The sequence below is a fragment of the Poecilia reticulata genome, linkage group LG5, assembly GCF_000633615.1.
Source record: "Poecilia reticulata strain Guanapo linkage group LG5, Guppy_female_1.0+MT, whole genome shotgun sequence".
Lineage (NCBI taxonomy): Eukaryota > Metazoa > Chordata > Actinopteri > Cyprinodontiformes > Poeciliidae > Poecilia > Poecilia reticulata.
In genome coordinates this window covers 16152471-16165706 of record NC_024335.1, presented here as the reverse complement: position 1 = coordinate 16165706, position 13236 = coordinate 16152471, and the positions used below count along the sequence as shown (strand labels likewise).

The following is a 13236-nucleotide window of genomic DNA, read 5'->3' as shown; positions in this document are numbered from 1 at the left end:
ATCTATAATTAATGAAAAGTGGAAATTAATATTTCATACACGTTAAAAGCATTTATAATATGATGTATGTATATCATGTGTATGTTTTGATTATTTGAAGCATCTTTACTGTTGCATCTTTACTGTTGTGCGCATCAAAAATGAGAAAATATATATATATATATAAAGTTTTTTTTTTTTTTTAATGAACTTTTATTTATTTGGTCGTCCAAGAAGTTCGTGTCTATTTTAGTCATCTCACATGTACAATTATTTATTTCACTATTTACTGAACTGTGGCCATCTCACTTCAAGCTCTACTGCAGTTGCCAACACAAATGACCCACAGCCATACTCTGTGGCACATTTCCCAGCATGCAGCTCGTGTGGCTCAGGTCACGTGACACCGCCTGTCAACAGGAGCGGACGCTGCTGGGCAGGGAAGCAGCTGGATGTGTCCGAGCCATTATTTTCCATTTATAAAAGTCTCTTTTTCACGGACTTCTCTGAGCGCCATGACAAGTTCCGCGTTTGAAGTAAGAGAAAGTTCAACTTCGCTAGCTTAGCATTAGCTCAATTTAAATGATAGTGTGGATAGACGCTAGCGCTGTAAGTGCTAATAGCAGTAGCGGGACCGCCTTTGACTCCGAACGGGAATTTTTTCTTTTTTTCCCCCACTTAGTGCTGTCTGACCTACGACGTGACTCAGGTTAGAGGGGCTATAACTCCGGGTTTTATTAGCTACATGGCACACATTTAGCCACCAGTGTCCGTTTCGACGCAGGTTGAGGAAACAAACATGTTGTGTCCTGCACAGTCCTCCCGAAGCATCTGTTATGGCTTTCTAATGTTGCAACTTCTTGTTCAGACAGCTTCACCTCTCGAATGACCGAGCAGCTATGGCCGGGCGGTACGGAGCAGGAGAATGAGTGCAAGGCTTCGAAGAGGATGCGACCGTCTTTCAGCGAGGACTGCCCAGCTTGACATACCCGCCAGCTGACAGTTACCGGGCAGAGACCTGGCTCCCGGTAGGGAGAGTCAATTCATTGAGTAGAGCGGACCGGATAACTCTGCTGCAATGGCTGCTGTGAGCGGAGGAAACACGCTGGCAGCGGGTCCGGGAGGCGCGGTCTCTGCGGCCAACGCGTCCTCCAGCCCGGCCCCGGGGGAGAAAACTCGGCACTGCGAGAACGGCGACCTGATGGACTCCTTCGGGATCTTCCTGCAGGGCCTCCTGGCCGTGATGGCTTTCAGCACGCTCATGTGTGAGTATCATCCAAGAGGCTGCTGCGTGTCGGATATCCGACACCGGGCTGCTGGAGGAAGCCGCCTTTATCCAATCGCACCACTGGATTAACCCAATGCTGTATTGATCTCAGCTGGCAGGCAGTATGAACACGGGCTCCCCAAAGGAGAGTCTCAAACGAAATCAAAGCATCCCCACTTCACTGTAACACCTCACCTCGCTCATGGTTTCTGTGTAGACGCCAATTTTCTTCATTTATCGAGGCATATTTTACTACAAATATGCTGAGCAAGCCAAGAAAAGTTGAAGCTGGCTAAATCTCGGCACTTTGCTCCAGACCATTCTTGTTACATGACTTGAGGAAAGGAGTTATTTGTCTTGATTAAATAGTGACTTACAAGATATATGCACCTTCCCCCCTCCTAGATTTTGTCACTTGACCTTGAATTTTTATGCATTTCACTAGGATGTTATGTGGTTCACCAACTATAAGTAGTGCATAATTGTAAAGTAGAAGGAAAATGCCACATTAAGATAAAGTTATATCAACTGGAATTACAATAACTTAACAGTGCGATACTAGCCACAATATACATTACAGTTCCTCTGCTAGCTTTTTTTGTACCAGATTTGTTCTGAAATATATTATTGGTTATTTCAGAAACTCATCACTAAAAACTCTCTTTGTGAAATGAAGAGACGTTACATCTGGAGAACACAGATGCTGTTTTCAACTCTTTGTATTCTGATGAGTTAGCATAAATTCTTAAACTTGACACTGGAAGAAATACAATCTGTTAAGTAAAAAAAAAAAGAACTGAGCTGTTTTTTGTTGTTGTTTTTTTTTTTTTCAGTTTTGTGCATGAGGTAGGTGATTTGGGCAGAAGGAGAAGTCTAGACTTCTGCTTGCGTTCACAACACATCCGGCTGCACATTGCAGGGTGTGTTTGGTCTGAAGTCACTGTTGGCATCACAAATTGAGGTCATCTTTGCAGTTTCTTCACACTAAAAATACACCATTAAGCCCTGGTTATAGATTTTCAAAACCTTTTGTGAGATTGCTACTTTGTATTCAGTTTGGGATTTACAACTTTTTTTTTTCTTTTTCTTTTTTTTTACTATTTGTCCTCAGAGACAAACAAAACAGTTCTGCAAAACAAGTGGCTATTGTGAAGAGAGGGAGGAGCTTGACTTGTGTTGGATGTCTCGTTGCTATTGGTAGCAAGCCTGTTTGCACAACTCCCCTCCTCATTTGCTTTAAAACATTATAATCTTGTTTTGTCTCTCCATAATCAGCTGCTGTTTATTCTACTATAGACTATCATAGGGATTTATACAAGTGTTTTTGGTTTGCTTATGCTTTTTTAAAGATTTCAGGAACCAGTCTGTTCCCTTTTTTTTTTGACCTGATAGACACATATTTCTCCCTTTCAGTTCACAAAGCATAAAAGCTGAAAATAGTTGATTAAAAAAAAAAAATCCTTAAAAATAACCACTATCTGTGTGGCGCTCTGTTCTTTACAGTAAAACGCTTCAGGGAGCCCAAACATGAAAGGAGACCCTGGAAGATTTGGTAAGTCAAGTGAGCTGATTAACGCTAATGTTTTTTTGCGAACCCTGGAACTAACTCGGCCATCTTTATTCAGGTTCCTGGACACCTCAAAGCAAGCAATTGGGATGCTCTTCATCCACTTTGCTAACGTGTATTTGTCAGACCTTACGGAGGAGGATCCCTGCTCGCTGTGGGTATTTTTCTGGCAACGCATCTCCAAAGAATTTTAAGATTTATAATTTTTACTCCTCTAACTGCAAGGTTTTTAATATGTTTTCCCTTTGTCTTCTTTTCCAGATACCTCATTAATTTCTTGTTGGATGCCTCTCTGGGCATGTTGCTCATATATGCAGGCGTGAAGGCTGTCAGTGCTGTTGTTGAATGGAGGCAGTGGGATTCTCTGCGTTTTGGTGAATATGGTGAGGCCAATGTGTGTGTTTTATCAGTCTGTTAAGAGTAGAAGGCGCGTTCTATGCCTCTTACGTCCACTAGAGGGCAGTAGGCGCTTGCGTTCTCAAACTAAATTTAACTTTCCAAAGAGTTTATGCATCAGAAAGTAAACACTGGCTTGCTGCACGTTATTTTTTTTACTAAATATGAATAAAATTCCTTTTTTAAAATCTTTTAATTTTGTTATGGTTTGCATTCCTGTCTGTGTAGGAGAGCCAGTGCAGTGCACCGCATGGTTGGGCCAATGCATCCTCTACATTCTCATCGTGATGGTCGAGAAAATTCTCATGATGTTGTTCCTACTTATTCCCCAGTGGAAGAAGGTAAAAAAAATTACCTTTTTATTTTTTCCACACCTATTCCTACATGTTAGGGTAATGTTTTTACAAGACAACAACAAACTTAATTTTTTCATTGTGATTTTTGTGATAAACCAACACAAGGCAGTGGATTATTGTGTATTAATAAGAAAATGATGTAAGGGGTTCAACATTCTTTTGAGTTTGATTCCTCTAAATAGTTGCAAACAATTGTCTTCAGAAATCACTTAATAGTATTTTATTTCTGGCATATTTGGCCTGTTTAAAGGGAAAGATAACCCTGTTAACAGTTTGACATAAACCATAATGGAGACGCAGCGAGGTGGTTCTATGCAGCATTATGACCGTGTGTTTTACTGTGCTTTTGTCCCAGCTGGCTCTCCTTAATCCCATAAAGAATCCTGACCTGGAGCTGGCCATTGTCATGCTCATCGTTCCATTCTTCGTCAATGTAAGTCCAATGACGCTTGTAAAGTCACACAACCTCAGTCGGTTCATGCAGGTAACACTTTGTTGTTGGGTGCATTGTTTGGTTTAGGCCCTCATGTTTTGGGTGGTTGATAATTTCCTAATGAAGAAGCACAGGACAAAAGCAAAGCTAGAGGAGAGGGAAGAGGACTTGCGTGGGAACAGCAAAGTTCGCTACAGACGAGCGCTTTCTCACGATGACTCAGAATCAGAGGTAAGACTGAAATGGGAAGTTATAACCAACCTCTTAAAAACAAAAGTACCTCTCCTTTTCCAACTTACAAGAACCCTTCAAACCATTCAGGTTTTAGGGTTTCCTGACTATTTTTGTTCAGTCCCTGCAGATTATAGAAAAGTCTTTATGGCTAGCTGTGCTATAATGTCTGGAGTTTGGATCATGCCTTGTAAGAACTTCAGATTTTATGTGTGATTTGTTTTCTTAAAAAGAGTAATTCCTCTCCTTTTTCACTTTATTATAAAACAGTTTCAGTTTACAAAGTAGCACTTGCCTGAAGCAGCACAAACAAAAGCCAGCTTTGTGGGGGTTTTTCACTTCCTTGCCTCTGTGCTGCTGCTGCCCTCGGAGCAAGACTTTGAGTGCAAATGTGGGGGGTGGGTCATGGGCTGTGCTTTGTCTGTATTGTGAGGGCCAGTGGCGCAATGGATAACGCGTCTGACTACGGATCAGAAGATTCTAGGTTCGACTCCTGGCTGGCTCGACTCTTTTCCTGGTTGCTATTTTTAGTAATTTGAGCCTTAATCTGTACGTATGTAAAATATCTTTGCCTTATAAACGTTGTATTAAAATATAGAGATTGTAAGGCCAAATTATTTTTTATCATTGTGCTGTGGTATTTGAACAGAAATTTCAAATACTTGAATATTTGAAATTTCCTTTGTTTCTGTATGCAGTGAACTACATGCAGCCCTCAACTGTGCTAAAAGAAAGAGCGAGATGCTATACACTCAGTGATTGATTTAGGGATCTATTACTCACCTTCAGAAAGCCATTCTTAACTAGTGTTTTGTTTTAGATTGGGTGGGGGTTCAGTTGTTCTCAATGGGCCAGTGGCGCAATGGATAACGCGTCTGACTACGGATCAGAAGATTCTAGGTTCGACTCCTGGCTGGCTCGATTCTTTTCCTTTTTCCACCATGTTATTCAGGTGAATTGTAGCACCATGTGCTTCTGAATATGAACATCTAAAAGAAAAAGATGGCTCTTTAATATTGTACTGTGTTCAAGTAACTCTTTATAGTATGATAAGGAATAGAAATGTTCTATATTTTCCAAATGTGGGGAAATTCAGCAGCAGTGGCTTTCATTTGGGTGTTAACTACTTCTAAAAGCTGCCCAAGTGTTTAAAATAAAACACCCAGCTGTTTCTTGGCAACAAGTTAATGTTTTTTGGTGTCTGGAAAAATGAGTAGTTTCAAAAATCTCCTGATTGTTTTAGTCACATTTGTGGGGCCTGCGCTGTTACCTAGCAACCCCAGGCAAGCCTTTCCCCTCACATAGAAATCCTAACCCCGTTACCTGGCAACCAAAGCAGAGCTCCAGCATGTTTGGTCAGCTGTATGCAGCCGAAGGACTGTGCAACTGAGTAGGATCATTCTAAAAAATTTACTAAATGTATATTTAGGCATTTGAAAAAAAAAAAGATTTAGTAGTCGAGTATTACGGGATTAGTCAGTATTAGGAATGTTATTGGGTTGTGCATATTTTTTATTTGTTATAAGGCTTATGAGATGAAAACATAATGACATTTCCTTGATTAATAATTAAACTCGGGGATGAGGGCTCAAAATCCAAACCTGTGGATTACCAGGGACAGTGAGTGTAGTGGAAGTCAGCACTGAGGTTTGATGTGGGATCTCTGAACTCAAATCAGTTTTTTACATTTTTGGCATCACCACTGTTTTATGTCAAAAAATGTACACACTTTAATGATGTCAAAGGGAAATTAAATGCTCTTATTACTCATATTATTCAAGGCTCTTAAGAGTTGTTGTAGACAGTGATGGTTATAGGCAGGAAGGATCTCCTGTATCAGTCTGTATTACAGCGAATTTGAAGAGGCCCCTGAGTGAAGACACTGTTTTTCTATGACCGTCTCAAGAATAGGATGCTCAGGATTGTTCACAATTTTCTAGATTTTTTTCATAAAATCAAAAAAAGTAATTTTAATCACCAGAGCCATCTCCAGAACAGAACCAGCACTTCTGTATCAGGTTGTCGAGCCTTTTTAGATCCCTGGTTCTGATGCTGCTGCCCCAACAGACGACTGCAGAAGAGATGACGATCTCAACAACAGACTTCCTCAAGAAGTACAGCCTACACTGTCCCTTGTGTAGAAGACGTTGAAGACATTGGTAGTTTTTTCTGTCCTGATAGTAAACTACGGTTATTTAGCCTCTAGCAAATGTGTTTGGGTGAGGTTGCATCATGTTCTTTCTGAATGCCTTTTACAGACTCTGCCACTTGGGGGCTGTCTGAAGAAATAAAATCCAACTCTTTTACACATATCTTGTTTCTGTTGTTGGAACAAATTTATCAGATATGATGAATTTGTTCTCTGTCTCTCTTTCTCTGTCTCTCTCTCTGTCCCTCTTTGTCTCTCTCACATATATATATATTGAAACCAGATAACAAAAACAACTAGCTAGCAGCAGTGTTATTTATTTTTTATCTTTGCTGCTTTTGTTCTTAGTTTTTCTGTGTTCTTTTTTTGTGATTTAAAATTGGATGTCAGCCCCTCTCAGCTTGCTGAAATTTATGACCAGTGAACTTTTGACCTATGCATGTCATGTCCAAAGGCTAGACCTGGGGTCAGCAACCTCTCTATCCCTATGAGACATTTTTTGCCTTGAATCCAGACAAACAAAATGTTTTTATAGCTTTAAAACCTTCATAAGTCAAAATGAGCGAAAATAACATTTTTGTTCTTTATTTTAAAAATCCTAATTATACAGTAAAGCTTTGTTTTTTAGGTTTAATGCATATTTTTTGCATAAACCATACCAAAAAAGTATGTAGTTTGCAACCCATTAACAAAAACAAAACACCACTAGCATCGTTACTTGTGAAACTGTTACTTATATATTGCATGGAAATGCCTAGAAAAACTGCCGAAGCTAGTCTTTTTTTAATTATTATTATTATTATCATTATTTACCTTCACATTTTTAAGTATTACTTGATTCTTTAAAATCTTTGGACAAAATTATTAAAAGCCACATTCTAAGGAACTGAATGCAGCTCCAGAGCCACAGGTTGCAATGATTCTTGTTAGCTTTGTGAAAAACTGCTTAGAATCTCATCTGCACTGGTTGACTGGTTAAATCTTTAACTTTCTAATGGTGCGTTCACACCAAACGCGTTTTGAGAATCAGGTGCAACTGGTTTACATTCAAAGTCTATGTGGAGGCGCATCGAGGGCACATTGCGATTCGAACCGTTTGGAGCATTTTGAGCTGGAAAATAGGTTGGCAACGGAAAACAACAGCTGGAGCGATTCTGACACACCTCCACATACTTTGAATGTAAACCAGACGCGACTGATGCTCAAAATGCATTTGGTGTGAACGTACCATCAGCGTGTGCATTCAAAGTGCACACACGTCGGACTTGAAGCGTCGTTTTTGACGCGTTTAAGTTCGTGTTTGGTGTTGCCACAAGAAACCACTAGAAACCCAGTCCGGTATATTCAGATTTGGAATTGTCTTAAAACTTTTTTAACCTACCTTTTCTTGATGTTCCACAGATCCTGTTCTCGGCAGACGATGAGATGGACGAGTCGGATGAAGACGACGTCCGTCGACTCACCGGTCTGAAGACGGTGAAAAAGAAAAAGCTTCGAATGGGGATTCCCGTTTGATGAGCTCGGCCACCTTTATGTCTAAAAGCTGTTCTCTTTAAGTCCGCCTACATTTCTGTACCTCCTCTAACCACAACAGCTTTTGGTTCTCTTCAAAGACGACACTGTACTTAGAGTTTCCTTCCCTGATCGTTCCCAGAGGATTGGTACGCAAAAAAGATAAATGTTTCTGACTTGGGATGCCGAAACACACTTTTTTTTTTTTTTCTCGCAGGTGTACCTTTGGATAATTGCTGCATGTCGACTTTGCACTTTGAGAGAACTGTTGTTTGTAGATGGATCAGAAAAAGAAACCGTTCCAGAACAAAGTGCTAATATTTGCGTAATGGGAGACAAATGACACTAATTTCCTGACTGGACTCGTGCGTCTCGGATCATTTCAGTTGGTGGCCTCGAGAAACAGATATGCAAACTAACCAATCTGTGATATCATTTACATTTCCTTCCTTAACGTGTTCCTTACATATTTGAAGCTCTGATGCGACCTTCACTTCAGCTTCGGCCTTTCGTGTATTAGTACCATCATGGTCTGCAGAGTATAAACCATACTTGTGAGGGAAGGTGTGGACATTCTTTCTCCCTTCCAGCACAGTAACAAACTTAATCACTGTACACCTTCTGTGTGATCTTACTTTTGTCAAAGGGAGTTTGTTAATTCACGGGAGTCTAACAAACAACTGTGAAGAGCTTTCTAGTGTCGACTCAGTCTGTCAGACATTTCATGAAGCACTCATTTGTTTGGGTTTGTTGTGAGTTTTGTTCCTTTGTGTTTATGAATTTTTGTTTGTTGGTTTGTCTTTTGGTTTAATTTTTCAATTTGCATTTTCTTGGGCCAAAAAGATGACTCTGCTTGCCTCCAAAGTGTTTTTCATTCCTGCAGAGAGACTTTATAGAGGAGCTGGTTTTTTTGCACATGTTCATAGCTTCTTTTTTTCTTTTTCCTTGTCTTTGTTTTGTCCTTTGTTGTGTGGAGTTTGTATGGACTGCAGGTCAGTTCCCTCCTTTACCAATTCGTAGTCGGGTTTCTGACCCGCTCCTTGCCCCTTTGTCCCTTCCAAAACCTATTACACCCATGTACTTATGCGGTTGGTGCATCAAGTAGGATTTTTTTGTGTGTGTTTGTTTTGTCGTTGTCAGGTATTTTTAAAGATGTGGAGTTTGTTAAGACGGTTTGAGGTCCTCTATTCTTTTGATGATGTTTATTCTGATCTTTGTTTGGGCAAATTGACGGGCAAATTTGAGCCTGCGTTTTTCTCTTGCAAAACATGTAGAAACTTTGAACTAAGAGCAACCTCCTGGCGTTACATATGTATCAAAGTTGTGTAACCATACTTTCTCATATTGGACTAAATATATAAAGCAGAAAATTACTTAAAATCATCTGTTGCAAAAGCAGACACAAAGCGTTTGTATTTCGTGTGCGAATTAATGGCAACTTTTTTTGGGGGGGGGTACAAAACTGCACAAGTACGAAATGACGAAGGAGGCAAAGTGACCTGCACCTGTTAGTACTTTTTATGTATTTTTTTTGCCTGCAAACGGAGCTTCAGATCTTCAAGCATGAAGCAACACCTGGCGAGCTCTGATGTTCAGAATGTGACTTACTCTGACCTCTAAACTGTAAATGATGTGTGGCCCAGACAGCTGAGAGAAAGGTGTGTGTGTGTGTGCTTGCTTGCGTGCGCATGTGTGTGTGTGGACGGTGGTGTATATATTCAAATATACCTGCAACTTCAAGCGTGCGATGAAATGACCTCTGGTTCTCATTAACGGTAAACTAAGTTACATAAACTGTGAAGACTTCTTTGCTTGTCATGTTTTCATTAATTTACTTTGGCACGATGGCATGAAGAGACTAATTTGAAGGACAAAGAACTCCCATGATATTTTCAATGCTTAAATCATTAGACAATTAAAGAACAAGTGATTTATCATAAAGAAAATAAAGGCAGTGAATTTAGTTATTCCTCTACTTTAAGATATTGGTCTTTTTTATTTTATATTATTGCCATAAGGTTTTTATGTTTAATAACCAAAAAGCACTTTGATATCTATTCCTGACGTTGTAAAATGTGATGAAGTTATTACTTGCATCTCCCCAGCCTTTTCCAAATATTAAATATACAGCTGAGATAAACATGGTTATTTGTAACTTAAAGAGACTAAATGGGAATAAAAAGGATGCATTACAGCTAACTATAGAGTGTTGATAGGGGCTGGGAGTCTCTACTAACTATAACACTAAATATATCTGGTGCTTCCATATTGGATTTCACTACTTTAATATTTAATCTCTCAGGTTTTCACTGAGATTTGTACCATTTGCGATTTTCTCTCCCCAGTATGGATGCAAGTTATCTAATAATATAAGATGTAAAGATGTGAGTCAGCGTACATGTTGAGAGATGTAGCATCATGTATGATCTGCTGATGTTTATTATTTATTTACTTATTTTTACATGTTTATCCAAGCAAAAGCCCAATGAAGGAGAAGCCTCACCTTTTAGGTACTACATAAATAAACGAAATGGATATAAATATAAGTAATGATTTTAAAAAATTAGTTGAGAAAAAAATTTAACTCTTTATTTAATCCAGACCTACTGTGTGACATGTCGCCACCTTTCTAACAACAAAAAAGAAGGCCTGTCATTTTTTGCTAAAAGTAATTTTTGTTAACAAAATGAAAAAGATATCACCCCCTTTCTATTGCCGAAAAATGATTGCATGAATGAAAACAAAAAAATCACCTTTGGCAAAAAATGACTTAAGCCATTATTTTCGGAAGGTGACGATGTGAATGTGCTCATTTTCTGTTCTGTGTCACATTGCCGCATCAAGAGTGTAACTTAAAAAAAGCAGTGAGTCAGTTTGCCCACCATCAAATGGGCGACACCTTTATACCATAAAATACTGACTAGAGTAATGACTAATATTATTTGAACTGTTTGCTCAGACATTTTCCTGTTTTAGCTTTGATTTACACAATCATTAAAACCTGTTTCATACGTACAAATAACGTTAGGAAAACTATATCCTCGCCGCCTGTAAATGTAATCTGAAAGCTGGGAAATTTTTCCTTAAAACTATTCAATAGTTAAGCCCCCATTTTGTTGGTTCCTGTGTCAACCATCTGGGCGTGTTTTTCACAAACTCCCACACCCAAAATGGAATTAATCATGGATCAAGTTGTGGGAATCCCTCTGAAGCAAGGAAGTGATCCTGGGCGGCGGTGAATCCTCTTCGTTTTTTTCTTTTCCGTTCCAGTCCCATCTCGAATAATCAGCTGTCGGCCTGTGAGCCTTTTGGGAGACCCGTTCCAGCTGTACCATCCGTCACGTCACTCCTAATAATACACACTGACAACAATGTTTGGAGGGTCTGCCTGACTCACGGGGTGAGGACCAGGACTATATATAATGTCAGGCTTGCTAGCAGAGAAGGCACACACACAGCAAAACAACAATCAGCCCATCAGAACAAACTCTTGAAGCAGTAATAACCATGTCACAGGTAGGTTATGTCAGATGTTTTGATTTTTTTTTTGCAGGCTCTTGCTTCCCTACAGAATTCAACATTACGTTCTTGTTGTTGTGCTATTTAGTCAGGCGAGGTGAAAAAGAAGAAGCGGCCACCGATGAAGGAGGAGGACTTGAAAGGAGCTCGCAATAAACTGGGCCTGAAGGGCGAGGTCAAAAGTAAGACCTATGAGGTCATGGTGGAGTGTGGTAAGTACCGTCTTTCAATAAAGTAGTTTCATTCTGACACTGAAACATCAAGAAATTTGTGCAGTCTTTTAAAAAAAACTTCAAAAAAAAACTATTCCTCTCTTAGACAAGGGCTTGGTCCAAAAAGTGTACGATGTTTGTTTTATACAAAGTTTGCCTGTAGAGCTTAAAGATCAAGACAAGGCAGTGAGAAATGAGCAGTATGAAACATTAACTTGTGAAAGTGGAAAACTGGAAATAAGATACTTTAGATAGATTAATTATTCGTGTATGCCTGACTGTCGTTAAACTGAGAATATCCACATACATTTGTCAGAGTAAAACTAACAAAATGAAAAAGAAAAAAAACTAGTTCCCTGACCGGGAATCGAACCCGGGCCGCGGCGGTGAGAGCGCCGAATCCTAACCACTAGACCACCAGGGAGATGTGGCAATAGAATAACTACATCAAATATGAGTGAAACAGTAGCACTTTCGTTTTATTTTCTATAGTCGTCATAGTGTTTAATTGCGGCGGGGAGTCGCTTGGTATAGGTACTAGTTTTTTAATAATGTCTGTTTTCCTGTGTTCAGAGCGTATGGGGAAGGTGGCTCCATCTGTGTTCAGCGGCGTGAGGACGGGCACAGAGACAGTTCTTACTCAGCCTGCTGCTCCGAAGGATTCTTCAGCCAGTGTGTTCGGCAAATAGTCACCGAAGTAAAAAAAAATGTCGCTTTCACAGTCATTAACTGGACGGTGATAAATGTAAAGTGTATATTTTTGAAGCTTAAGGGGGGCGAATAAGCTAGTTTTGCTCTGACATTGTATTTTGATGTGGATGTTTGTTACGCTGTACTTTTTTGTATTTGCCCATCTGTTCAAATAAATATTCTTTCCTGTGTTTAAACGTATTGAAAACGTTCGAATTTCCAAAAATATTTGTGACTGTTATGTGCTTTTTCAAAAAATTTCCTCAAAAATTTTAATAACTGTTACTTGAACAACACAACTGAACAGTTTTGATTAAAAGATACAGTTTGTGTTTTTAAACCAATATAAATGCAAAAAATGGATAAAACCAATACTTCTTTTTTTTTGCATGTAGGTGTCCTTTTAGCTGCCAGACTGTGCTGTCAGAAGCTTTATATTCTCTGCACAGTGGAGCAAATAAAGGTTTAAAGCAGGGGTTCCCAAACTACGGCCCGCGGGCCGAATCCGTCCCTCCTCCACATTTGGTCCGGCCCCCTGAACAATACCAGGGGGTCGGACCCTGGTTTTTACGTTTATCCATCCAGATTTTTTTTTATATATTGTATTTTCTAGGGAGCCCCTAAGGGGACATGGAGAAAAAAAAGGGAAAGAAATCCCGACTTATTATCTCGAGATCCCGAGAAACTAAGTCGAGATCCCAACTTATTATCTCGAGATCCCAACTTATTATCTCGAGATCCCAACTTATTATCTCGAGATCCCGACTTTTTTTCTCGAGATCCCGAGAAACTAAGTCGAGATCTCGAGATCCCGACTTATTATCTCGAGATGTAGGGATCTTAAGATAATAAGTCTCTTAAGATAATAAGTCATGATCTTGAGATAATAAGTCCGGATTTCTTTCTTCTTCTTTTTTTTCTCCAT

The 13236-nt window shown here is 39.5% G+C and overlaps 2 protein-coding genes and 3 non-coding genes across 7 annotated transcripts; 4 read left to right on the top strand and 1 right to left on the bottom strand.

Annotated features, from left to right (window-relative positions):
- Positions 1-352: 352 nt before the first annotated feature.
- stimate (STIM activating enhance) lies at positions 353-9697 on the top strand. Of its 3 annotated transcripts, none has more exons than XM_008409593.2 (9): positions 353-515; positions 852-1244; positions 2750-2798; positions 2872-2967; positions 3075-3196; positions 3438-3550; positions 3921-3998; positions 4086-4229; positions 7780-9697. In XM_008409593.2, exons 2-9 carry the CDS (start codon positions 1058-1060, stop codon positions 7891-7893), a joined length of 903 nt encoding a protein of 300 aa, XP_008407815.1. In that variant the 5' UTR covers positions 353-515; positions 852-1057; the 3' UTR covers positions 7894-9697. The 3 variants fall into 3 exon arrangements, with proteins under 3 accessions (XP_008407815.1, XP_017160514.1, XP_008407814.1); XM_017305025.1 differs by having other exon boundaries at positions 848-1244; XM_008409592.1 differs by lacking the exon at positions 353-515 and adding an exon at positions 523-688 and having other exon boundaries at positions 848-1244.
- Positions 4662-4734, top strand: trnar-acg (transfer RNA arginine (anticodon ACG)). Its single transcript has one exon. It is a non-coding gene; the product is annotated as a tRNA-Arg (tRNA).
- trnar-acg (transfer RNA arginine (anticodon ACG)) lies at positions 5078-5150 on the top strand. The gene has a single exon. It is a non-coding gene; the product is annotated as a tRNA-Arg (tRNA).
- Positions 9698-11295: 1598 nt separating the features above from the next.
- On the top strand, positions 11296-12512 carry mustn1b (musculoskeletal, embryonic nuclear protein 1b). The gene is made up of 3 exons (XM_017305026.1): positions 11296-11406; positions 11498-11621; positions 12195-12512. The coding sequence occupies exons 1-3, from the start codon at positions 11398-11400 to the stop codon at positions 12308-12310; spliced, it is 249 nt and encodes an 82-aa protein (XP_017160515.1). The 5' UTR covers positions 11296-11397; the 3' UTR covers positions 12311-12512.
- trnae-cuc (transfer RNA glutamic acid (anticodon CUC)) lies at positions 11974-12045 on the bottom strand. The gene has a single exon. It is a non-coding gene; the product is annotated as a tRNA-Glu (tRNA).
- Positions 12513-13236: the final 724 nt, after the last annotated feature.

Excerpts from the sequence above, each read along its gene's own strand:
- mustn1b (XM_017305026.1), top strand. Across the intron at positions 11,622-12,194 it reads TGAGGTCATGGTGGAGTGTG|AGCGTATGGGGAAGGTGGCT; the intron begins GTAAGTACCGTC and ends TCCTGTGTTCAG.
- stimate (XM_008409593.2), top strand. The coding sequence starts at position 1,058 with ATGGCTGCTGTGAGCGGAGGAAACACGCTGGCAGCGGGTCCGGGAGGC. Across the intron at positions 2,799-2,871 it reads AGGAGACCCTGGAAGATTTG|GTTCCTGGACACCTCAAAGC; the intron begins GTAAGTCAAGTG and ends ATCTTTATTCAG. Across the intron at positions 3,999-4,085 it reads TCGTTCCATTCTTCGTCAAT|GCCCTCATGTTTTGGGTGGT; the intron begins GTAAGTCCAATG and ends TGTTTGGTTTAG.